Below are 27,280 nucleotides of genomic sequence, written 5' to 3' on the forward strand. Positions count from 1 at the left end.
CCAGTGATAATAGTTATTTCTATGCATATAATTTCCTTCCCTCTATGTTCTCCATGTGGAGCCTTCAGCTCCTTTTTAAAATGGTAAAGACGACACAGATCCAAGATGAATCCTAGAACCAACCCATAAACGTGTGTGCCTATGGGAAGCTCTATGGGGAAGCCTGTGGCAGAGGCTGGGGACACTGAGGCTCAGAGGATACTAACAGACTTTAGTTGGGTCTCTTCCATTAGCTCAAGTTCAAACCTTCTAGGAACTGGACAGGACTGGTGGAAGACAGGGGAAATGGCAAACACACACCCATTGCCTGTAGGGTATAATGCCATGGAAATAGCACATCCAGAAACGGGGAAGGGCTGTAGCTCTGTGGTAGATTCTCTTGCCGACCACGTTAAATGCTGTGGGTTTGTTCCCCAGAATAATGAGAAAACAGCATATCCAGGGTGCCAATAAAATGCTCTATCCTTCCCAAAAGTTTTGTGCTATGGTTTCACTATTAGTTCTGAATAAATATATTTCTTACTCCCACCTGAGCAGGAGGAGGAGGGAGGGAAAGATAATCTGAATTTAATGTTTTTTATTTCCTTAGAATGAAAGTACGCAAAACCAAGAGCTCCATGGAGTCAGAGGTAGTAATACACAGTTGCTGTTGTTATTTTAATGAATGTGTAATCTTGTCGTTAGGAAATTATAGTCCACAAATTATACAAATTCTGTATAGTGGCCTCCCACAGAAGAAAGTAGAGTTCTCCGCCACCTGCATGTGGTTCCTGGCCCTCTGACTTTGCCCAGTGGGATGCTAGAAAATATAAAAAGTGGTTTGAAAATATAAGATGAACAAATGGAAGGGGGGCCGTGAAAAAGCTCACACGTTAGGACACGATCTTTCTTCTTTCTCTCTAAGAACCCTGTGAAAAGGCTGAGCTTGCTTGTTGCAGGATTTGGCCATACGAAAAGACTTGGCTGCACACTCTTAGGGAGGCAAGCTAATGGTCAGTGTTTAGCATCTGAAAAGCTATATTCCACAATGTCTTAGGTCTTCAGTTACCACTGAGCAGACACTTTGAACCAATACAGAATGTTACTTTTTAGAAAGAGTTATTTTTATTTTGTGGTAGTATGCACAAGTAACATACAAGTGCCCGAGGACCAGAAGAAGGCAGTGGATGCCCTGGAACTAGAGTTATAACTCATGGGGAGCTATAGTGGCAGCTGCGAGCCACTTGATGTGGGTACTAGGAGCCTACCCTCTGCAAGAGCTGCAACAGGAATAGGACTTCAACTGGGATAACACAGACTGCGTGCGATGCCCTAGCCCTGACCAAGGGTGGCCCAGTCAAAAGGCTACCTTACAGACAGAAAAGTCACCACGCCGTCTCTTCTTGACATAGCTTGTCTAGTTGATAGCAATCAGAAACATGGCTTCCCATACTTACCTTTATTGGGTACACAACAGCTTCTTTGACTAACTGCTTGGCCGCGTCCAGTCCAATAATGTCATTCCACTTTATGTTGGGGTTATGGAGATAAATGTCCTGCAATATGCATTTGATTATTTTGCTAAAACTGACATTTTCTTCCACTTCTGGAACAAACACAGCAGCACAGAACACCTGACTTGATAGGATATAATGTGCTGATGATAAAAAAAGTTTCCTCAGTATTATAATGTAGACCTATGCACACATTATAAGTTGGGGTTACTTTACCAAAGAGATGGGAAAATAGTCAATAATTTTCCCTGGAGAAGATACTGATAGTAAAATATGGTACTTTTTTGGGGGGGCGGGTCTAAGAGTGAGCTATACCTGCCATCAGCCAATAGCAACCTGTGCTGCTTTATGACCACAGTCAAGAAATGCCTTCAAATTACCCCAATTTTTAGTGAAAACCATATCCTCACCATAGCTAGGCATCTGTCTAGCTATGTGATCTGGCAAACACTTTCTTAATTTGTTGCAAACAGAGACTTCTCCTACGTTCCCCTGAAACCAATTTCCCTTTTCCCTAGTGAGCATTCCCTGCTTCCAGCTGGAACGATTGCTTCTGCAGCGTTCGAGGAGGCCAACAACCAAGTGCGCACGCAGTTCCCCTCTTACGGGAGAGCCCTGTAGCGACCACCCTAGGGCAATCAATTAAGTTGCTTTTACTGATTACTAATTTACAGTTTTCCAATTTCAATTTCACAAGACGCCTCTGAACAGTCGCTCTGGGCCCTTCTCCGTCGGAACTATTTCAGGCAAACAATGTCTGGAGTATTATTACTTTTTCTTAAGGTCCTTTCCTATGTCATTCTGAGTAAAGAACAAATCTGAAAACTGTTTATCTACGGTGTGTGTGTGTGTGTGTGTTTAAATACGTGCTATGTGCACATGTTTTAAAAATATAAAAGTATGTTTTTAAAATGGCAAAAAATGTTATGGTCCTACAGCTACTCCCCCCACCCCCAGGGTTCCCCACCAGGAATTCCACTTTACTGAGAAGTATTCTAGTATTTTGTAGCTTGAATTCTCCTCCTCCTCCTCCTCTTCTCCTCTTCCTCTTCCTCCTCCTCTTCCCCTTCTTCTTCTTCTTCTTCTTCTTCTTCTTCTTCTTCTTCTTCTTCTTCTTCTTCTTCTCCTTCTCCTTCTCCTTCTCCTTCTTTTTCTTCTTCTTTTTGAGACAGGGTTTCTCTTAGTAACAGCTCTGGCTGACTTAGAATCCACTTTGTAGACCAGGATGGCCTCAAACTCACTGAGATCTGCCTGCCTCTGCCTCCCAAGTGCTGGGATTAAAGGTGTGTGCCACCACCACCGCCTGGCTGTAGCTCAGATTCTAATTGGTCTTATCAATAAAAACTCAGAGTCAAACCAGTTGGTGCACACCTTTAATCCTAGCACTTGGCAGGCAGATGATGCCAGCCTGGTCTACAGAGCAAGCTCCAGGAGAGGCTCTAAGGCTACATAGAAACCCCATCTCAAAAGAAATAAAAACAAAACAAAACAAGCTCAGAGTCAGATATTAGGGGGTGAAAGCTGAAAGATCAGAAAAGCAGAGCAGACAACCACTAGTTCTTACTCCTTCCTCAGACTCAAAGGGCGATCCTGTCTCTATGAATCCGCAGACTGAATGCCCCGAGCTCCTGTCTCCTCATGTCTTATATTCCTCTCTCTGCCCAGCCATACCCCTTCCTGTCTCCACCTTCTTAGTGCTGGGATTAAAGGCCTGTGACTCCCAAATCCTGGGATTAAAGATGTGAGCCACCGCTAGGCTTGTTTTCTCTTTTAGACTAGATCAATCTTGTGTAGCCCAGAATGGCCTTGAACTCACAAAGATCCATCTGCCTCTGTCTCCAGGGTCTTAGTGCTGGGATTAAAGGTGTGGGCCACCACTACCTGGCCTCTATGGCTAACTAGTGGCTAGCTCCACAGTCTGATCTTCAGGCAAGCTTTATTTGCTAAAACACAAAATACCACCACAGTATTTATTAGAAATGATTGGGTCATACGTGATGTATACTGCTCATTGTTGGACAGGGTAGTGGATAAAAGACCCAGTCTTCCATATGTTGTGTTTTGAGAGAGGGCCTCACTCTGTACCCCGGCCTGGCACTCACTGTGTGGCTGGGTTTCCCTGCTTCATTCTCTGAGTGTAAGATCATAGCGATTATACCACACCCAACTCAGGCTCCCAAAACTTGGGGAGAGCACACATCTCTTATTGAGGCCTTTCTTAGGAAATCCCGGCACACAATGAGGCTCCATCTACTTTGGTATTTGAACAATCTGTAGATAAGTGCATTTCCCTCCACAGTCTAGAGGTGACACTGAGTTTAACAAGGTGATGTTTAATTTCCCAACCCCAAGTTCCTCCTTGTACACATCCAAAATCATTTGTCATTGCCTCATGAGGAAATGATCTTCTCATCACCGGAAACATACAAGAAGTATCTGTGTCCCCTTCCTCGGAGTATGGGATCCCTTCAGGTCACTTCTGTTCTCTACTTTGAATTTCAGTCATGCTATCCTTTTGTAGAGACAGGAAGGAGACTACAGATTTGGGGGTATGAGGAGCATCAGCCTCTGCTTCCTCGTGTATCCTGGCAGGCTTACTCTTTACCCTGCTTCGCTGGTGGAAATCTCATAGCTGCTCTCTTCTGCATCTCTTTACCACATCCGCCTCACTGAAACTGCCTCTCAACACACAGGATGACCTGTGCCCCGAGAGGGATGCTAACCCAGGGTTCTCATCTCTCTACCCAGGTGTCCACCCTGGATACTGCTCAGGGTGGAGAATCCTGCCCCTCTCTGCACCCCAGCTTTGCTCCAAGTGCCTTCCAGCTCCCTCTTCTCCGTCCCTTTCCTACTGCTCCCCAGATGCACTCATCCACGCAACGAGTCTCTCGAGGCAAGCCTGGGCCTGAGTCACCCGCCTCTGTCTGCAGGTCCTCAGCAGCCTCTGGTAGTGCAGTGGGCATCTGCCGACTGGTGCACAGATGCCCTTGCAGCTCAGCAACTGTATGCTTTTTGGAGGATTTTTTTAAATAATCTTTTTGCTCAGTTTCCCTCTTCAATTAAACTGAGATCAGCGGAAATTAGAAAAGTCATCTGTAATCAATAATCTAGTCTCAACCTAAGAAGCTTGCTTAAAACCATCTAGCTAGAAAGAGAAGGCTCCAGAAATCAAGTGCAGGTCCGAGGATTTCAGGGCTGCGTCACTGGCCGTCCATTTTCACCGCCCTCAGGTTCCACGGCGCAAGCTTGAAGTATCCTTAGCCTAGTGGTAAAAATCTTTCTTACTAATCTGGTTATGTTCAAGGAAATTTCCAGGTGTGAGGTCATCACACTCCCAGACCCCGCATTTTCAGACTGGGGCTCTTTAAAGAAAACACACGTGTGGTCCGTGCTTTTCTTAGAACCCTCTTTCCCCTGCTCTGGATCCCGCCAGAAAGCCTTTCACCTGTCCGTCCCTTTCTGCATCTTTTCTGTTGTCTGTTTTCTTGGCCCCTATAGTAGGATGGTGGGCTTTTTCTATTGTAATTTTATGATTCTATAATTTATTTATCATGCATTATTGTGCTGCTAAACAATATGAGTGCCTCTGCAAGTGGGGGCACTTTATAAATAAATGATCATATTTATTGTTATTAATAAAAGAAGCAGCCCACAATGCTCCAGGAGCCCTGGTCTGCCTCCATAAATTTGTGAATTGAACAGCAGATCTTACCCGGCTCACCACGGCTGCCAGTTCTCGCATCTCACTGTTCATGCCAATAAATGCACTCAGAGGTTTCAGCAACCGCTCCTGGGGAGAGGAGCAGAAAGGCTGGCCTTACAAAACTGCTCCGCGATGTAGGAAGGAAAGTGGGGTCTTGGAGAAAATAACGGTGACTGGTTGCAATGACCTTTGACCGGATCTCACAGTTCCCTGGACTCGGGGTGGTACTGCTAGAAGTTCCACGAGATTTGGGCAGTTTGGTCACTTACCGAAGGGTCTGGGTTACATTCGAAAGTGTTCAAGGCGAGTTCATTGGTGGCTCCTTTGATAGCATCTGTGAGCAGCCCCCGGAAGTCAATGATTTGGCCCTAAAAGGGAGCAATGGTTATTTAAGCCATAAATACACAAGAGCAGAGTAGCCTTAGAGCTGGGTGTCTATACCCTTGTAAGACAGGCAGATTTCATCTCAAGGAAAAGCTGAACTACTGCTGTATAAGATGATTTGCAAAAGTCGGGACTATGTAAAAAAAAAAAAAAAAACTAAACTAAATTAATTCTTTAGGATGGAGTTAGATGAGTAAAATTCAGGGACGTTTATCATCCCTGAGACTCAACATCTGCTTCCTTATGTGGCTACTTGGCCTGTCTGACCACACCCCTTTAAAACATTAGATATTCAGGAAGAACCCACTGGGATGCAGATAAAGAAAGGCCCGTGTGCTGACTGCATGCTTCATTCAGGGGAGGCTGGCCTGGGACAAGACAGATAGGCAAGGTTCTCAGGCCACCCCTGCCAGTGGTGAGTGACATTTTAATTTTGTTTCTGTGAAGGGAAGCCGGGGAAGTTAAACAATTTGCTGAGGGTCACAAGACTAACAGTAGGCTGAGGCCAGGACTCGAACCCAGATGGTTGCTATTATGTTTGATTCTGAAATGTCTTCCATAGTGTCATGAGTTTAAATATCTGGTCCTAATGGCACTGGAGGCACTGATGCCTTCCTGGCAGACCTTGGTTACTGCCAGAGGTCCTTTGATGGCTGTTATTCTAATTCTGGTCTAGCTTCTGCATCCTGGCTGGATGGAACCAGGGAAGGAGTTCAACCTCAGGCTCTCACTATCACAGACAAACCACCCCGCCATGCCTTGCCGGCCATGATGGACATCCCCTAAAGCAGGGAGTCATATCCTCCCTTCTTTTAGCTGCCACTGTCAGTCATTTGGTCAAAATAGAAAAAGTAACTAATATAATCTTCCAAGCTCTAGTCCTGTTTCCCTTAGAGTCGGGAAAGGAAGTCAACAGTGCAGGTAAGACACACTTGCAACCAGCAGTGTTTACCGACTGTCTATTGTGCAGCAGCGAAGACATGGGCTCTCCTTTCAACCTCACAGTTAAAGCAGGCAGTGCTATGGTTTCCATTTTACAGATTTCAAAAACAAACAAACAAACAAACAAACAAGGCTCGACCACAGCCTGACCACTGCAGCACTCTGGGCTTGGGCAAACTGACTCTTCAGCCTGTACTCCAAAGAACAACATACTTTTGACATCTTCAGCAAGGCGTCAGAATCCAACGCTAGAGTCCCTAACACAGTGATGAGAAACCCTCATAGAAGAAACCTCCTAGGCACTGTCACCCAACCCATGAACATTTGAATATCTAGGAGGGAAAAAAAAATCTGTCTACCTTTTACACAAAGCCATTTCTGCTAGAAACAGAATTTACAGCCAGACTATTTCAAAGGTTAAGTGCTGGGTTAAATAGTCCCTTCCTTGTGACTCGCTCAGAGGCACCGTTTATATCAGTGTGAGGCATTCACAAGAGACTAAAGCCACAACACTGCTAGGCACACCACAGGGGACTCGGAATTTGAAGAAGGCACTGAGGACTAACAAGGGAGCATTTTCTGGGGGGAGGCAATTGTATCCTCTCCTGCGTCATCAGTTCCCTGAGGCCTCCAGGGAGCCATGCAGGCCAGGGAAGCAGCCCCCAGGCTTTGTGTGCCTGGTAGCCTGTCCAGCACACAGCACAGCGACCAGTTTGTGTGCAGGGCAGCAACCCATGGTTTAACAACTTGGCTGAAGGAGAAGAGTTAATGAAGGACACCCTGGAGGGTCCCTCGGGAGGAACATGTACTCTTCTTGCCTAAGGGTCCACTACCCCTACCTTTGCTACATCCACCCCATTTGGGACTTTTCTCTTGGAGAAATTTTTTTTTTTTTTTTTTTTACAAAGCCAGACCTGAGTTTCAACAGGAAAAAAAGGCAGAAATAGCTGGTGGCGCACACCTTTAATCCTAGCACTCGGGAGGCAGAGGCAGGCAGATTTCTGTGAGTTGGAGGCCAGCCTAGTCTATAAAGTAAGTTCTATGCCTGCTAGTGAGACGTTATCTCACAAAACAAAATAAAAAACAAGAAGGAGGAGGAAGGAAAGGGGGAGCAGAAATATCTATTAAGCACAGGATCACAACTAATCTTTACGGATAACAAATAAATTGTACTCAAGTCTGGAGCATGCCTCTAAGCAGGAGGGCATTAAGCAACTACCCTTGGCAGGGTCATAAACAAATGAGCAGGGGACCCTCTGGGCTGTCCTCACTCTAGAGCAGCACACCAATGTCTGTCGTTGTCATCACGGGGCTCTTTGTGCTCTCCTAACCATTTCTGATAGCAGGAAGCAAACACTCTACCACCTGATTACACCCCTGCTGATCACTGAATTTTTAAGCTGAAAAGAACCCTCTCTTTTTTGAACATCCATTTGCAAATGAGGAGCCTGTGGTCCCTAGAGAAGGATCACTCTAGAAGGTCCTTCCAGAAAGGAGCGGGAAGATCAGAATCGCATGCCAGGTTTCTGATCCTCCCGGGATATTCCTCTCTTGCCCCACAACCAATCTTTCATACTTTTATTGCCATGGTCATGTTTGGTTTCCTTTTTCTAGAGAGAAACAAACTCCCCTGTTCCACCCTAGGGTCCTGAGTTCCACTTACTCTTTGTGGATGAGCATTTTCCTCTGTGCCATTCTTCTGGATTTTTGATATGTTTAGGCCAAAGTCAGCACTCTCTACTTGAGCATTATTGACATTCTCCTGGAGGAAAAGGAAGACCATGAGAAGCCAGATGTGGAAGCAGTGGAGACCCAGGCTCTGACTGCCCATCCCCTCTGCAGAACCAACTAACCATGCTCCTGTGTCATGAGGAAGGAGCTATTCCCCAAGGCTGAGACTCCAGACCGTGGGTTCCGAGCAGGCCTGCCTGTGCACAAACACCCGCACTCAGCTCACTCCCACAGGCTTCTCTAGCTTCTCTTTTCTCCTCTGGCCAAGACTGTCCAAGTCTGGGGATTCAGCAGAGTCGCCCAGCCTCCCGTGGAACTCACCTGTCCCACGTCACCTCCCTTCTACCTTGGGCACAGCCATAACCCTCTTCAAGACAACGGAATCCCATGATCATTTCTCCCCATCCCACTAGTCCTCAGCAGCAACCTTTGCTGTTCCTTCTCCTGATTTCCACTGCCCCTTGCTCTTTAAAACCTGGAATGTTTTGCCAAAGATAAGAAGGTTCTGGACATAGATCTCCTGAGGCGGGAGCTACAGACTTCACCCATCTCCTAGGCCCACTTCTCTTGCTGCCCTCCCTTCTAGAAAGTCTAGTGCTGAGGTAGGGGTGAGGACTAACCCTACATGCTTTGCAAAAGCCCAGCAGGAGATGTCAAGGCCCAGCTGTATCTTAGACTGCTCCTGGACCACGCTGGGGAGCCAGTGGACACGTTTGAGATGGGAAGACCTCCTTTCTGTACTTCTCTCAGCTATGAGGATCTTATCACTCAGCCCCAAACCGTCCAGTACCCTCACCCTGAGCTGAAACTAGAGAAGGAGCTGGCAAATCTAGGAATTTGTACATTTTCTTCCATTTTTTTTCTCCAACATACTAAAACATCTACAGTATTCGGGGAACTCTACAGTTTAATTAAACCATACAGCAATTTTAAAAATAGAACTTCAAAAACAACAAAGAAATAAGCTAATTTTGTTGAGGCCATTTATCAGCCAAATATGGTATTACGACATTAAGCAGTCATCGTAACCTGTTTAGAATGGTCCTTGACAGATTTGGTGTCCCCTGTCTTCACTACTGAGGTTTTGGGTCGTGGCCTCTGCTGAGAGATCTTGGGGAGATTTTGACAATTGTCATTTGTCACCCTAAAAAGGAAACAAAAACTTTCACAACATATTCTAACCATTTGATTCAAGGTAAGTAAATTTAGATGTGTGTGTAACACATCTAAAGGCAGTTCTAGAAAGACGCATGCACACAGCACAACGAGGCTCGTGTGGCTGCACCATCTACTTGCTCCTAGTTGACCTGGCTCCAGCTCCCTCCTGGCTACTCACTGGGCTCCTCTCAACCAAGCTAGAGTACCCACCCTTCCCAGGGACCCCCAATCTACCCTCTTCCATTCTCCGTCACACCACAGAGGTTCCATGCTTGGCAGCTTGCTTTAGTTTTTAAAAACCCACCCATATGAATGATTTTTTTTTAAAAAAAATTAAAACAACAAACATTGCTTTAGAACAGCAGTTCTCAACCTGTGGGTCTCAATACTCTTGAGAATCAAATGATCATGTCACAGGGGTCACATATCAAATATCTCACATATCAGATATTTACATCACGATTCATAGCAGTAGCAAAATTACAGTTATGGAGCAGCAGTGAAATAATTTTATGATTGGGGTCATATCAACACAGCATGAGAAGGCTGAGAACCACTGCTAAGGAAGAATACTCTCACTGCTAACATCTCCTACCCTCCTCACAAGCATCAGACCAGGGAAAACTCAGGGGTGGGGGAGGAGACAGTCCGTCCTCTCATGTTATGAAACACCTAAAGATCTAGGGCTCTGTCTGAGTTGTAACCCCATACATGGAATATCCTTCCTCTGTGTAAAACATCAAAGGACCTATAGTGTCGGTGGTCAAGAGCATGGGCTGCTCTTCCAGAGGTCCTGAGTTTGGTCCTCAGCACCCATATCGGGCAGTTCACAACTGCCTGTAACTCCATCTCCAGGGGATCTGACACCTTCTTCTGACCTTTGCAGGTAACTGCACACAGATACACACAAATACACAAAGATAATAAAGCACTGTGACGCACTATGGAAGGACAGCAAATTTAGTCTACGTCTACTGTCACAAATGACTCATCTTTGCAAATGATTTCTCATCAGTATGTTCCTGTCTGGAAAAACACAGTGATGGGACTGGAAGTCAGAAGAGTTGCTGGTAAAGATGGGGTCTACAGAGTGGAGGGGACAAAGGGAGTCTGCTGTTGGACTGTCATAAGAGGCAATGCACACACGTTTGAGTGTGCATCACACATCACTACAAAGGCAGAACTAATCTGTTCAGTACATCCTCATCAGTAGGCAAAAAATGGTATTGGGATGTTTGCATTTTGCAATGGAAGACAAGGTCAGAGACATGCAGGACCTTCTTAGAGACCATCATGAGCTCTGATGCCTTAAGCTGCTCTCTCCTTTCAGCTCTTTGCAAGATATCTGCAGCAGGGTCACTAGAGGAATGACTCTCATATTCTAAATGATCTCAGACAGCTTCTTCCTCAGTTCAATTAATTATGGAAAAGAAAAGTTGATCATCTCTAATATAAATACCATGTCAACAATACTACTGGTGTCCACACGCTAATGGTCAACTCATGAGAAGTGGACATGGACCACTCCTAGGGCATCTTTTTTTCATCTCTAACCTAGACATTAGAAAATCTGTCCTTCAGGCTTTTTGCTGGGACAAAAATGAAATAATCATAAAATGAGTACCAAGCATTTCATACATGCAAATTCTACTAATAGGGTTGGTTTAAATATAATTATAGGTAACACACACAACACACACACGCGTCTCAACATCCATTTGGGTCTCTCAAAGGTCCAGAACTCTGGTCCTCCCATTTTGATTTCCCGCCAACAGCAAAATGAACCATAAAGTTTGCTTTGATATGACTCAAGACAAAAACACCAATAATTATAAAATTCTTCTGAATATAGAACCAAACTTCTTTGGCCTTAACTTTATCCATCAGTCCTGTGCTCAGGAGAATTCTACCGAGAAGGTCTAACCTCTTGCTTTGATTGTCAACTTGGTTGCACTATAAGAAACACTGGTGAGGGGCTGGACCAATGCTAATGGCCTTCCCCAGCATACACGTGGCAGTTCATAACTGTCTGTCACTCCAATTCCAGAGGATTCAATGCCTTCTTCTGGCTTCTGCAAGCACTGCACAAGTGCAGGCAAAACACTCATAAGCATACAATAAATTTAAAAAAGAAATGCCAAAGGCATTAATGGGGCACACCCTGGGACATGTCTGTGAGTCTGTTTTCAGAGATGTTCAATAGCGAAGGGAAGACCTACCCTAAATGTAAGCACCAGCATTGTTGTGAAATATTTGTACACTGTGTGAACATACTATTAACTTGATTTCTAGGTCTCTGATCTTGCAGTGGGGAAGGGACTTGTTAGAGCCTGAGCTTTATTCTATCAAATTCCACCGTCTTAGGCCCATCCCACAAATTCTTTGTTGTGTGATGTTTTATTCTTCTGGCTTTTGAGGGGGCCCTCCACCCAGCTCCCAAATAAATCACACATGGAGGTTTATTCTTAGTTATGAATATCTGACCTCAGTTTGGCTTGTTTCTTGCCAGCTTTTCTTAAATTATCCTGACTACCTTTTGCCTCTGGGCTTTTATCTTTCTCTATTCCTGTATACTTTTCGTTATTTCTTTCTCCATGGCTCGTTGTGTAGCTTGGTGGCTGGTCCTTGATGTCCTCTTCTCTTTGTTCTCTTGCTCCCCTCTTCCTTATTTCTCCTCCTGTTTATCCTCTCTGCCTGCCGGCTCCGCCTGTCCTTGCTCCTGCCTCGCTATTGGCTGTTCAGCTCTTTATTAGACCACCAGGTGTTTTAGACAGGCAAAGAATCACAGCTTCGCAGAGTTAAACAAATGCAGCATAAACAAAAGCAACACACCTTCAAATAGTATTCCCCCAAATTCTCAAGCCTTTTGGGACCCCAATTCTGTCACCTGTCTCATTAGCTAACTTCCCTCCCTTGGATTATCAGCAGATCCATAACTGAGAGAAATCTCTAGTGCGAGACACAAAAGTAGGAAAGAACACTTGGACGACTGGCAGTCAACCCAATGACACACCCTGTTACTGAGCGAGCATCTCGGCATGAAACAGCACCCAGAGGGGCTGGAGAGATGGTTCAGTGACTAAGATCACTACTGCCTGTAACTCTAGTTCCAGGGGATCTATTGCCCTCTTCTGGACTCTGTGGATACTGCACAGATGTGGTGCACATCCTTACAGGCAGCTAAAACATTCACACAAATAAACAAAAATAAAATTCTTCAAAAAAATTTAAAAAGCCCACAGTGGCCAGAAACACTGCCATTGCTTTCCTGATTCTCCTTCCTGACTAAGCATTTGGGGTTCAGCCCTTTTGCTTGCCACACACAGACATCAACCCAGAAGAACTGAGGTGCCCTGAGCACACAGCGGGTATGAATGCACTGAAAGACAAGCGGAGCCCAAGTACGTGCCAAGGCTGGCCTATTAAATGCCCTCGCTGTTGCTATGCACAAGCCGTTTTAGCATCAGCAGAGACCGACTAGCTTCACGGGAACCATGAATAGGGCAACAGCGCTCCATCGCGGCAGCGACACTGTCCCTGAAGCACAGGGCAAAGCAGTGGTGGCTCAGGCAGAAGACGGTGATAGCCACTGTTATGGCGTGGGCTCCAGCCAGCCATTGCTACAGAGGATGCCAAGAGCCTCGTGGAGGACTCTGGTTCTTCCTTATTGGGCTGGATACATGAACTGAAGTCACAGAACAGAGGCCCTTGATAGGACACACAGAATGCACACCTCTCAGACCAAATTACTTACCTAAATCTGAGTTTCCTTTTTCTGGCACATTCTAAGATTTAGAAAATAATTTTTCTCATTGCATAAATTGAATATACAGTGTAGTTCCTTCCAGTATTGTACTTCCATCTGCCCCTGAGTTTTGGATTTTTTTATACTAGCAAAATCCTACAGTCTCTGCTGCCCCAAGCCAGCCAACCCCGGGGCATAAACCAGAAGCTTGCTCCATCTTTATAAAAAGCAGTTGTGGGAACTGCACGTCAATCTTTTAACCTTGAAGACCTGGACTTTTGAAGCCGCATGGCCAGGAAAGACTAGATATCACTGAGAATAATTTGCAGTGACCCTGGGAGAATCTGAAGACACTGGCTCAAGTCCAGGCAGTGGTGACAAGAGGGGACTCTAAGGTCACATGACCTCAGCTGGTATTGCTGGCAGACAGTCAGAGCTGCACTGGAGACTCTTTAGGAAAGAGATCCCACAGACTCTTGAGCTGATCAGGCCTGGCATGCCAGTGCACACCTTTAATCCTAGCATTCTGAAGGCAGAGGCAAGCGGATCTCTGTGAGTTCAAGGCCAGCCTGGTCTACAGAGGGGGTTCCAGGACAGCCAGGGCTATGTAGAGAGGCTTTGTCTCAAAAAAAAAAAAAAAAAGTTAAATTGATGACAACGAATCACTTTACCTTCTGTTGTTCTTCCCTCCGCTTCTTGCTTGTAAATTATTTTCTATTGTGGAAAAACAAACATGGGAGAGAATTTAATGTTAAGAGAGAGCAAACAAACTTTGAGGTACATTGTTCTTTCGCAGTGCTCTTACACGGTCTTACAGTGTGTGCTTCAGCCTCCGGACCACAGACAGCTGTTGTAATGAGAAGTGAAGGCACCAGAGAGCAGAAGGGATCACAGCTTCTCAGGCATTTGGAGCCACACAGAGAGAGACCCAGGCCTCAGTAAAACCATTGTGGCCGTACATCTGGGGCAATGCCCACAACAGGCCGCCTCTAAGGCTGGCCACTCCACTGAGATTTCACAAATTTGCCACTGTTTTCTGGGTCACATGGCACTTCAGGATTGCATGAGTCTGAGAGGATCATTGATTGAGTTAAATTCTGCCAACTGACCTTTCGAATTAAGCCACTGTGCTCAATATCACAGGAGAAAACGGGTGCCAGGCTAGATGAGGACAGTCCACCTAGAAATCGGCTCCGTGAGAACAGGGCTTGTCCCTCTGTGCAGGAGCCAGTGCCCAGATCAAACAACCAGCCAAATAAGCTGAGCTCTGAACCCTTCACTGGAAGAGAGCTCAGAGAAAATAAAAAAAAAAGAAAGAAAATTAAAATTGCAGACCTCCTCCAAGTCTAGATATGGTCCTGGCTATTTTTAATTGACGTTCCTCTCGGTTTCCTGGTCCCTACATGAAATGTTAACATCTGTGGCTTAACAAGTGCCTTGTAAACAGGACAATGATCTCCCTCGGTTTGTAATTACTTCCCCTACTTACAGACTTCTAAGTCAATGTTACTACAAACCTAGGCCCTCGGCTTTAGAGCCTTCTTGACTGCTGACCTATCCTGGGTCTTTGCAGTATATTGATCACCATCTGGATTGATGGCTTTCAAAAGCATTTCATTATCTATACATGAGCTATTAGCATCACCAATACTCATTTCCATGTTATTTTCAAGATAGATAATAGGTCTTCCTAACAAGAAGTCTTCTGTCATTTATCGTCTTCCAACAGCCCTTTCCATCACTCCAGAAGTCAATGCTGGTCTTCCTTCTAAAGAGCTCCTTCAATACACTGGGGCTTTACTCTCATTACCCTAAAACACAGTCCTCAAACAAACTCCACAGAGACTAGAGGATGTCAAAATCCAGGCAATCGGCACAGCAGTGGTGGCGCACACCTTTAATCCCAGCACTTGGGAGGCAGAGGCAGATGAATATCTGTGAGGTTGAGGCTAGCCTGGTCTACAAAGTGAGTTCCAGGACAGCCAGGGCTACACAGAGAAGCCCTGTCTCAGAAAAAAAAAATCCAGGCAATTGTGTCTGAATGGCCAGTTCTGGGTTTGAGATGGGCTCCAGATCTTTCTGGTCTCCCCTTCCAGGCACAGAAGGAACCATATAGCCACGCTCCTGGGAACACCTTTGGCTAGGGGGAGGGATAGGCCAAGCTGGTCTTCAGACTTATGATCTTCAGGTCCCCACCTCCCTGATGTTGGGATTACAGATGTGGGCCGCCAGAAATACCATTCTGATGTACATTCTGATATACACCAAAACTATGTACCTGTCTCTGGCGCCTTCTTAATCATTTTGGGGTACTTCTGGAACTTTACAAAATAATAGCTCTCATATTCCATCAAAATTGTTTCCAGGTCAACGTTGTCACAAACTTCAAAGCGCCGTAACCCCAGCTTAGTCTCTTCCTCCAGTGCTTTAGCCGTATCGATATAGCTGGCAGTTATACAGAAGAGAAAAGATTAAGCCTGGGTGTAAAGGATAAAAGCAAACAGCGGGTGCAGATCCAAAGAGATTCAGCACAAAGAGCAAGCAGACCGTAAGCAGCACATCATAGAAAAACTGGCGAGGAAGAGATTTTTCTAGATAAGGAATCTTACATAGGCTTTTATGGTTTGTGTTGGATTTTGTTTTCTGGTTCGGGTTTTTTAATGCTGTATTGAGGAGGGGTATTTTTGTTTGCTGGTGGTTTTGATTTTGTTATTTGTTTTCAAGTGGTTGTTTTAGGGACAAGGTTTCATTAAATAGCTCAAGCTGCCTTAGAACTCACGATCCTTCTGTGGCAGCCCCTGAAGCCCTGAGATTACAGACATGTAACTGAACACATGTTAAATGTATCCAAACACTGTCATTACAGACATGTAACTGAACCACATGTTAAATGTATCTAAACACTGTCATTCACAACAGTGCTGTCTGGAAGTCACCTGCTTCTGGGGGCATCTAGTGATGCTACCATTGTTCAAAACTAGTTTGAAAGTGCTGACACTCAGATAAGCCAGCCCACTAAGAAACTGTCTTGGCTTGCCTTTCCTCATTTTTTGCTGAATATGTGTGCTGTGGTGTATTTGGGTATTTTTCTGTTGCTGTCGTAAAATGCCATGAAGTTAACTATAGACTTGGAGAATGTCATTGTATTAGTGCAGGCACTCGCCAGTTATAACAAATCAACTGAATTAACTCGAGATGTTAATAATAAAGGACTGGCTTGGAGCTCAGTTGTAGAGTGCTTTCTTGGATCCACTGCCAACACTACAAATAATATTAGTATAATAATAGTAATATTATTAATAGTAATAGTAAGATAGGAAACAGGCGGAGAGAGAGTATATAAGGAGTCACTATGCTTTCTGCTCATCTTTCTGTAAACACAAAGCTATTCTAAAAGTAACGTCTGGTCTCTGCTTTTAAAGGGTCAGAGCAGAGGGGTGTCACCATAAATGACCGTGATAACATACCCTTCTTGTGTTAAATAATGCAAAATCAGAATGAGAAGGTTTTTCCGCCGGGCTTCTGTTCTCATCTCATACTGTGAACAAAAAGGAAAATTTAGATGGGACAGCAGGACACAGCAGTGCTTTATAGAAATTACGGCTTGGAGGGAATGGCGATCTGTCGAAACTGAGCAGCCTGGCCGAAAGGTTGGCCCGCCTCTGTGGTCTCGGAGGCTGCGCAAAGCTGTTTTCTGCCGCCTGTTTCTTCCTCTGACCAGCGCCTCATCAGTAGATTTAAGAGACACTGACTTGAATTAGGACTTCAGGTGACTAGTTGAACTTACTGCCAAGCTAGCCAGCCTTTTATTGTCTAAAACCAGAAGGAAAGACATATGCATACTGTGAGGATTCAGGCATTATGCTGGCCTGCCCTGACATCTGGCAGGATGCACCCAGGCAGTACCCTGACCAGCCCAGGCAGTACCCTGACCAGGTCCCTTTTAAAAGACCTCCCACTGCCTCTTTCCTCCCTTCTGCCATTTTCTCTGAGGAGGTAGTTTCTTCTCTCTCTTCCTGTTCTCTTTTCCCTCCCCCATTCCTTTATCTCAATAAACTCCCCACTCAAGCTCTGCCTGGCAAAATCTGTCTCCTGCCCGCATTCCTCACCTGCCATGGACCAGCTAGGGTGGCTGGGTCCCTCTCGTGCAGAAATCACAACATATACCCCTGCTATTTAGACCAGGTTAAAGAGCGTGGTTACAAAATAAGCTTGTGGGGGTTGGAGAAATGGCTTTTCTGAGGAGATAATTGTTTGATCCTTAGCACTACGTCGGGGCTCATAAACGCTAATTCCTGAGATCCAATGCCCTCTTCTGGCCTCCATGGGTACTACATGCACATAGTGCACAGATACACAAGCAGGCAACACACCCGTACAAACAAAACAATAAATTTAAAAAAACTTGTGACCTAGAAATCAGCTTGATAACACACATCACATGAAAATAGATCTTTAATTCACTCAGAGTCCAACCCACTTCCTGGAACAACTCAGTTAAGGGTTTCCCCAAGCCATAGCCATACATCAAGAACCCAGACAGGCCACTGAGCAGAACAGAGTCAGAAAAGGGAAATTCCAGCATGATAAGGCCATCATCCAAGCTGGATGAATTTGTGCCTTTATTTGTAGTGCTAATGTGCACATTTCGTACTCTTGGATTCCAAATTCTCCTGGTGGATTCTCTAAATATCTACCTCCAATAGCACTTCTCCCAATTAAAAATAACTATCCTAGCACTTCTCCTAAAAATAACTATCCTTATCTAAAGAGACCAAAGGTAAAAAGTAGGGTGTGTGTGTGTGTGTGTGTGTGTGTGTGTGTGTGTGTATGTGTGTGTATGTGTGTGTGTGAGAGAGAAAGAGAGAGGGGGGAGGTTAAATGGCCTCTATGTAGTCCAAATTATGTCATAAAATCTATGTACATGGGCTGGTGATGTAGCTCAGTTAGCAGGGTCCCTGCTTAGCACGCACAGAGAGCTGGACCCAAACCCAGCACTGCCTTAAACATAAAACTGGATGAAACAATACATGCTTGTAATCCCTGTAATTAAAAGAATACAAGAGGGTCATAAACTCAAGATCATCCTCGGCTGCATGGGGAGTTTGAGGCTACTCTGGGCTACAGAAAACCCTGTGTCAAAATATTAATCTATATACAAACACTCATGACACACATGACCTTCATAGCTTTCTAAAAACTAATGTTATAAAATAAAAGCATGCATATAATTAATTATTCAAAAAGCAGTAGTGCTTTATTCCTTTTTCATTTTTGAGCTACCACCCAGGCTGGCCTCAGACTTGCTAAGTGCTGCAGGGTGACCTTGAACTCTGACACTCCTGTCTCCCATCCCTAAGTGCTAGCACTACAGGCAGGAGCCACAAAGCCTTTCCCCTTTGGGTGACTTTCTATTGTAGTAAAATAGATTTAAGTGTCTAGGAAAGAGGCACTGAGTACACCCACATCTCCACTGCCATCTTCAGGGTGCTCTTGCCTCCCTCGGCTGACACTGCCCCATTAAGCACCAGCTCCCTGCCCCTATCCTCCCCAGCCTCCACAACCACCATTCTGCTTTCTGTCCTGTGACCCTGCCTATCCTGGGTCCCTTACTACCGGGATCCAGTGCTAGCCTCTGTGGTCTGCACCTTACATGGTAGAACCACACAATAGCTGCCTTTTGGTGTTCGGTAAACTTGACTTAGTATAAGGTCTTCAAGGTTCACCCACCTTGCAGCATGGGTCAAACTTTCCTTCCTTCTAAATTCAAACGGAAGCTAGGGAGATGTCAGTAGGTAAAGAACTCAAACGACAAACCGAGATAAATCCCTCTGGTGGAAGAATGGACTCCCCTGATCTCTACAACACACACTCATGTACACATGCATCCACACGTGTACAAACATACACACACAGTAAGCATAACTTTTAAAAACTGTTATTTATTTTTATGTGTATGGGTCTTTTGCCTGCATACATGTCTGTGAGACCCATGCATGCAGGGCCTGTGGAGGCCAGAAGAGGGTGTGGGATCTCCTGAGACTGGAGTTACAGACCTGTGAGCTAACTGTGAGTGTTGAATTTCAAATCCTGGACCTCTGGAAGAGCAGTCAGTAGTCTTAACACTGAGCCATCTCTCAGCCCATACCTTTTTAAAAATTGAAAATAATATACTATGATAAAATTTTTAGTTTTTTACCTTATAAAATATTTGCATACCAAATTTTACTACATTAACCAAAAACTCACTCTTATAGGGGGAAAAATCAACTATTTAACTAATCTAATATTCTGCTCCATGCCTCTGAATAATACATCAGTTGCATGAAATATGCCTTCCCTGTTAACGCTAGATGAGAATTAAGCATCTCACACCCTCCCCTCCGTCTCCCTTCCCCTCACGTATGCAGTCACTATATGAATGCAGTCACTATATGATTAAGACCATGTAAATATTGTCTACAGATGAGCCACAAGTTACTATTTACTAGTCCTTGACAGTTGTATTTTTCTTATAATACTATTGTTCATTTCATTAGGTTACTTTTTAATATACTTATTGCTTATCGTGGTGGTCTGAATGAAAGTGGCCCCATAGGTTCATCTATTTAAATACTTGGTCCCCAGCTGAAGAAACTGTTTGGGAATGATTAGGGTGTGTGACCTTGCTGGAGAAGGTGGTCACTCACGGCAGGGGGGGGGGGAGGGGTCGTCTTGGTTAGGGTTTCTATTGACGTGAAGAGATACCATAACCATGGCAACTCTTATAAATGCAAATTTAATTGAGGGCTTAGAGTTCAGAGGTTCAGTTATTATTATCATTATGGTGGGACATGGCAGTGTACAGGCAGACGTAGTGCTGGAGAGGTAGCTGAGAGTTCTACATCTTACGCAGGCAACAGGAAGTGAACTGAGACACTGGGAATGGCTTGAGCGTATGTTAGACCTCAAAGCCCACTTCTACAGTGACACACTTCCTTCAACAAGACCCCACATACTCCAACAAAGTCACACCATCTAATAGTGCCACCCCCTTTGAGTTTATGGGGGTCAATTACATTCAACTCCCACAGTGGGCTTTGAGATGTGAGCCCTCAGTGCTGCCCCAGCACCCATTGCCCCAGCACCCGCTTCCTCAGCACCCATTGCCCCAGCACCCATTGCCCCAACACCCACTGCCCCAGCACCCACTGCCCCAGCACCCATTGCCTCAGCACCCGCTGCCCCAGCACCTGGTGCCTGTGACCTCAGCTCTGCTATCATAACGCTAATGCTTTCAATCTGTAAGCTCCAGATAAACTCTTCTCTAAGTTGCTTTAGTCATGATGTCTTATCGCAGCAGCAGAAAAGTGACTGATACCCTTATAAATACCCGACAATGTCATGGTCACTCTCCTCACTGAGGAACACGTCAGACAATGGGTCTATTACACTCCTCTCCTGGCCCCATGGCCTCCCTCCAGGAACCGGAGGCAGTCAAGCTTAGTGATGGCTTAGAACCTAGAACTGCACTTTGTTTGGGTTAGACACTACTCTTCTCCTAACAATGCCCCAAGCAATCTAGGACCCTCATTTGCATCAAGCTGCATGCACACTCTGCTCCTAACAAAGCAATAGGTCACTCTCCTTTAGCAACTCCTTGATAACGCCCCTTGTGCTACTAAACGCACACTGGAATTTATCTGGGAGCTATGGACAATGGGCCCATCTAGCCTTGACTGGTTTTGGATCCTTAAACAATAAAACAAATTCTGTCCTCTCAGTGAACTTTTTGGGATAATCCCCTATTTACTTCCTATCTTATGCCTATCCCCAGGTTTAGTATATATATGGTTAAAAGCAGAGGCATCATTGGAAAGGACATGTGTAGTAAGGACAGGCCTATCAATCAAAACAGAGAACCACCCACACTTTATCCCTTAGCAACCGACTTCTACTCCTAGACCCCATGAAATATCAAATAGAAGTTAAAGGTCTGGGACACTCTAGCTCAAGTAGACTGCTGGTCCTTTGCAGTGGGTCCTATTCCTTCTTGTTACATAAAACTTCTTGTTGCTTTGCTGTGTGTGCTCTTGTACAGTTCTTTGGATACAACACCAAGAACAGGAAAAGACTGGTTGAGGTAGTGACTTCCCTCAACACCTCCATCTTCAGTCGGCTTCGGGTGGAGCTTACCCTATAACTGCCTTTGAAATTTTCCTTCCTCGGGTCATTTACTTATCCTGTTGCTATGACAAAATACTAAATGACAACAACGTAAGGAAAGAAAGGTTTATTCTGTTTACAATTTCAGGGACTACATCGCGGTAGGGGAGGTACAGCAGCAGGAGTTGGAAGCAGCTGGTGGTGCTGTGGCCATAATCAGGAAGCAGGGAGCAATTAACGCTTATCTCACGTTCGGTCTTTTATTTAGTCTAGGACCCCCACAGGCGCAGTGGGTCTTCCCTAAGTTAGGTTACCCTAGTCTAGAAAATCCCTCACAGACATGCCCAGAGGCCTGTCTCACAGATCTGCCTGCCTCTGCCTCTCAGGTACTGAGATAAAGGGGTGCACCACCACATCTGGCCAATGGTAACTTTTTTTAAACACGTGAACAGAGCAGGCAAGCTCTTTGGGACATGGACACACACAAAACCAAATAAAATCTACAAATTATGAGCACAGAAGGTGAACAACTTCAAGTCAAAGGCATAGAAAATATCTTCAATACAACCATAGCAGAAAATTTTTTCCAAATCTTGGGAAAGGTTCCTCCAATACAACAGGCATATATAGAACACTAACTAGATGGGACCAGAAAAGAAACTCCCCACTTCATTCTGAATCTATAGAACAGAAAGGGTCCTGCAATATGCCAGAGAGAAACACCCAGTCATGTACAGAGGCAGGCCTATCAGAATAATAGCAGATTTCACAACAGAAATTTTAAAAGCTAGAAGGACAAAGAAGGATAAATTTCAAATTCTCGAAAGTAGAGATGCCAACCCAGACTACTACACGCGTCTGTCATAACTGACAGAGGAATAAGGACAGTCCAGGATGAAGTCAAGCTAAAGGAGTTGATGACAACTAAGTCAGCGCCACAACACGTGCTAGAAGAATTCTTCTGACTGCAGGGAAGTACAAACACACTGTATGTCAGCCTTCTCTAGAGGAAGGAGAGGGGGCTCACGGTTGACAGATCTTAACAGTTAGACCATTTTCAAATCTATGTAGACTCTTTAAGCATTATTGACCCACCAACCTAGGAAAACACTTGATCAGGATAAACAAGAAGGTGAGAGCTCTAACTCAAACAACACCACCCCCCAACTCTTGAGATGGAGGGAACTCAAGATCCTAAATTGATCTGAACACAGTTTAGTTTCTCAGAAAGCCCGGAACAATGGCACATGCCTACAATCCCAGGAGGTGGGGACCTGCTTCACAGTGAGATCCCATCTCAAAAGAAAAAAAAGGGGGGGATAACCTATTGGAGAGACATGGGCAGTTTTTATTGCATCCCTGGAAGACAGAAGCTGTTCCACCTCTCTCCAAGAATATTTACTTATGTTTGTTTCTCATTCACTAAACCCACAGACTCCACAGTCCTGTTGTCTGTGATGGAAGGTAGAAATGACAGAATACCCTTTAGTTTAGTCAGATAGACTCTCATTTGAGAATGAGGCCACTTTAAACATGGCTTCCAAAGGGCTGGAGATGTGAAAATACAAGAGGCCATAGTTAAAGTCTCCAGCACTGGGAAGGGGGAAAAGCTTCTGTGTTACATAGACTGTGAAGCGGCTTACAGTTGGAGTCACTGGCTTAGAAATAAAATAGCTTTTACTTTAAAAACACAATAGATAGAAACTCCCCATTTAGTATAATGGAAAGGAGATACAGATAAAATGGGAAATACTTAAGATGCACTTCTGTTCAACACAGAATGGGGCTGTTTTGGCTTCAGGGCTCTTGTGATAAATACCCTAACAAGAAGCAACTTAGAGAAGGTACCTTTGGCTTCGGTTCCTCCACTGTTCACCACAGGGAGTCACAGCACCAGGATCTGGAGCAGCTGGTCACCATCCACAGTAGAGCGTGGGGAGAAAAGGATGCCAGCAGGTGGCAATGGCCGAGGTACTTCTCTTCCTTCCTGTATAGTTCAGGGTCTTCCGCCTAGGGAACAGTGCCACCCACAGTGGCTGGGTCCTCACACACCAATGAAGGGAATCAAGGCAATCTCTAAGAGACCTGCCCACAGGCCAAGCCGAGGTTCTTCCCAGGTGATTCTGTGGTGTTCAATGGTCTTACAGAATTGCTTGTTGGTTTTGAATGTCTTTTATTCTTTGACTATTTTATACATATCCACAATTCATCTTGCTCATTTGACCCCCATTTGTTTTCTTTTATTAGTAATTTTGAGACAGGCTCTTCTGTAAAAGCCTAGGCTAACCTTGTAATGATCTGTTCTCTTAAAGAGACAAGCCACACTCACTCCCTGTCCCACTGTCTGCTGAGACAGGCTGATATTCAGCTTCCAGCCTGAGTTCCCTCTCTTTTCTATCTCCCTCTCAAAGAGGCAGCTTCTGCCTCTCCCACTTCTCCCCTTCCCCCTTCAGTCTCTCCTCTGTCTCTCTCTCTGCCTCTCTGCTCTTTTCCCCTTCTCTCTTCCCCCTCTATAACCCCCTGAATAAATAAATAGCCAACCTCACTCTGCATGGCGTGCCTATCCATGTATCTGTCTCTTGCCTGCCACCGCGTGTCTCCCTGCCCTGGACCAGCTACTGCTCAGGGACCTGCAGCCATCCCTGCCTGGGACTGGTTGCTCTCAGGGCCTGTTGCCTGCCACCGCATGGCCTACTGCCACCCCTTGGGGACCTGCAGCATTTCTAATATTCCATTACAAACCTGGAATTTGTTCTCTATCTCAGGTTGCTCTTGAACTCCTGACCCCCCACCGCCTCTGCTTATGAGCCCCAGCCACAATACCTGACTCACAAAATTTTAAATTGATGGTATAAAGTCTGCCAGGCCTACAATATCTTCCTGTTCATCCCCTTCAAATTAGCATAGAAAATCATCTTCTGAATTAAAAGCCAAGAATGAACCACCAACAAATGGTCAATTGAAAGTGTAAGTGAGGGTGTGCCCCAGAGATGGACACAATTAGATACTCAATTAATTTCTGTCTACGAACAAAAAGAAGCCCAGGAGCGAGCATCTAATGTAGGGGTCTTGTTTGCCTGTTTCAATGATCTGGCTGTTTACTTTTTCCTCCTTTTCCTTTGTGGGCTATTGTGCCACAAAAATGCTCCATTATCAGCTTCAAAATTGAATCCTATGATACTGTAGCCTGAGGAGAAGGAAGCATTGAATGTCATTTCCAGATTTAGACCCCAAAGATACTTAGGAAATGCTACTGTACGTATACCACATGCGGCATTATTCAATTTCAATTTCCTTTTACGGGTGCAGTGGAGATTAATTTGCATGAGCTTGTTTCAATCTCTGTAATAATGTCTAAATTCTGCACTGAGTTTTCCATCTCAAAAACAAACAGTTAAGAAGGACACATCTCTTCTTTCAAATGATTTTTATTATAGTTCTAGTCTGCAGCCCCCGCATCAAATATTCAACTAAAAGCTTGAGTAGCTGTGCCCATAGGTTCTAATCTGTTTTTGTTTGTTTTCTGATTACTCCCTGATTTTGCCAAGAAACTTCCTAAATTTCAAAGGCTGCACACCCCAACGGAACACTAGAACTATGTTCTAGTTCTAAAACTGGAACTAGAATGTTCCAGAATCCGGAAAGAGAATTATTGTATTTAATACAGAGCCAGAATTGACCAACTGTGTTCCTGAATATAAAAGGAAGTTTTGAAGTAGACGTGGTGGTGGTGAAGGCCTGTAACCCTGGCCTCTGGAGAGGCTGAAGCAACAGGTCAGAGATAAAGACTTGTCTTAAGTACTAGAGCTTGGGTAACTTAGTGGGCAACTTAGCTTATCCTCAAATAAGAACTAGAAAAAGGACTGAAGATGGAGCTCGGTGGTGGGAGGGCTTGCCTACCATGCCTGAGATCCTGAGCTCAACCAGGGGTGCTGATCAGGAGGGAGATTGGTTCATAATTATGAGTACTATAATAATCTGCATGAAAAATGCCCTTCATAGTCCTGGGCATTTGAACACTTGGTCCCCAGATGGTGGTGCTGTCTGGGGAGGTTTAGGCAGTGCAGCCTTGTTGAAGGAAGTACACTGTTAGGGAAGACTTTGAGAAGAAAGGCCTTGTGTCATTTCATGGCTGCAGTTCAAGATGTGAGCTCTCAGCTCTCTGCTCTGACTGCCATCTGGCTGTCTGCCGCCATGCTGTCCCTGCCATATGGACTCAACCTTCTGAAACTGTGAGCCCAATAAACTTTTAGAAGTTGCCTTGGTCATGCTGCTTTACCACAGCAACCAAAAATGACTGATACAAGTACGAATTGGTTATTGAATTTGGGCGTTCAGAGAAGAAACAGAAGTCTTTGGAAGCAGAAAAAATTCCCATGCCTCACTATTGTTACTTTGGCTTCAAAGCAGCAGCTCACTGCGTAGCTTCCTTTGTCAAAGTCAGCGAGTGTTTCTCCTGCATGGAGGCTTCGGGGGTTTTTATGATCTATATAAACATGTTTGGCCATAATTTACTTCCCCTCCCCAAGTTTACTCTTGGGTATGAACTGCATTTCCCTGGGACACGTCCTTCATTTTTTTTTTTCTTCTCTTTCTCTGTGTGACTCAGTTTGGATCATTTCTGGTGTGAGTTCTTCAGTTCACTGATATACTTCTCCCGCCCTCCAGGAAATCTGGCATTCAGGTGCAGTACTGTATCTTCAACTCTTGAAGTCCCATTTCATTCTTTGTTTCCAAGGCAGGGTCTCACTAAGTAGACAAGGCTGGCCTTGAACTCAGAGAGATCCACCTGCCTCTGCCACGTGAATATGGGTGCTGGGAATTGAACCTGGGACCTCTGGAAGAGCAGTCAGTGCTCTTAACTGCTGAGTCATCTCTCCAGCTCTGCCCGTTGTTGTTTTTAAGACAGGGTCTCTCACTGAATCTGCAGCTTGTCAATTTGGCTAGACTGACTGTCCAACAAGGTTTAGGGAACCCCCCCATCTCTGCCTGTCCAGCTCTAGGATTATAGGCACCCACCACCACTCTCCTCTCTTTATATGTGTACTAGGGACCAAACTTGGGTCCTTACAGCAAGAGAGCTAATTCAGGAACCAGTACCACAGTTCAGAGTAAAAGGTTACACCAATGTTTTGAGATAAGGTTTCACTTTGTGGCCCTAGCTGACCTGGAACTTTCTGCATAGACCAAGCTGGCCTTGAATTCACAAATATCTGCCCACCTCTGCCTCCCAGGTGCTAGGGTCACCAGGTGCGTGTCACTATGCCCAGCCACAAACCAGTTTTTAAAAGTCCTTTTAAGATGTATTTGGGTAGGGCTGGAGATGTGGCTCATAAGTTATTAATACTTACAGCTCTTCCAGGGGACCTGAGGTCCCAGCACCCTGATTGGGTGACTAGCAACTACCTAGAACAACAGCTATTGGGGTCCTGTGCCTCTGCAGGCATCTGCACACACAGCAGACATATATACCTATAGATAAAAATAAAATCAGCGTTGGAGCTATGGCTCCATGGTTGAGAGCATGCACTGCTCTAACAGAGGACCTTAGTTCAGTTCCTAGCACCAACAATTGCTTAAGTCCCACTCCATGGGATCTGAGGACTCCACGAATACTTGCATTCATACCTGCACACACTCACACATATTTACACACAAAAATAAAAATAAACCTTAAAAATAAAATATAAAAAAGGATATGAGATTTTTATTTCTTGATGGTTAGAAGTAAAACCTAGCCACACACTGTGGTTCGTGGCAGTAATTCCAGTATGTGGAAGGCAGAGGGAGAAGGATCATTGAAAGTTAAAGAATAGCAAGATCTACAGAGTGAGTTTGATTGTAAAAATCCTATCTCACCTCTTCCCCCTCAAAAAAAAAAAATAAGTTATTTGTACAAAAGAAAGCCAGTAAGGATGTTTTTAATACAAAACCTGGATATTCACGGTGACAGTAATACATCTCCACAAGTACAGCATG

General features: G+C 44.8%; 1 protein-coding gene across 1 annotated transcript in view; it reads right to left on the minus strand.

Annotated features, from left to right (window-relative positions):
* The window catches only part of Katnal2 (katanin catalytic subunit A1 like 2), a 56,949-nt gene that overhangs the window by 24,318 nt on the left and 5,351 nt on the right, over nt 1-27,280 (minus strand). The window contains exons 2-9 of the mRNA XM_038330372.1: nt 16,624-16,694; nt 15,435-15,601; nt 13,828-13,870; nt 9,283-9,397; nt 8,186-8,284; nt 5,466-5,564; nt 5,206-5,283; nt 1,437-1,535 (exon numbers count right to left, since the gene is read on the minus strand). Of these exons, the coding sequence (XP_038186300.1) occupies nt 1,437-1,535; nt 5,206-5,283; nt 5,466-5,564; nt 8,186-8,284; nt 9,283-9,397; nt 13,828-13,870; nt 15,435-15,601; nt 16,624-16,694 (771 nt within the window). The remainder of the gene's footprint in view (nt 1-1,436; nt 1,536-5,205; nt 5,284-5,465; nt 5,565-8,185; nt 8,285-9,282; nt 9,398-13,827; nt 13,871-15,434; nt 15,602-16,623; nt 16,695-27,280) is intronic.

The sequence above is a fragment of the Arvicola amphibius genome, chromosome 5 (genome assembly GCF_903992535.2).
Source record: "Arvicola amphibius chromosome 5, mArvAmp1.2, whole genome shotgun sequence".
Lineage (NCBI taxonomy): Eukaryota > Metazoa > Chordata > Mammalia > Rodentia > Cricetidae > Arvicola > Arvicola amphibius.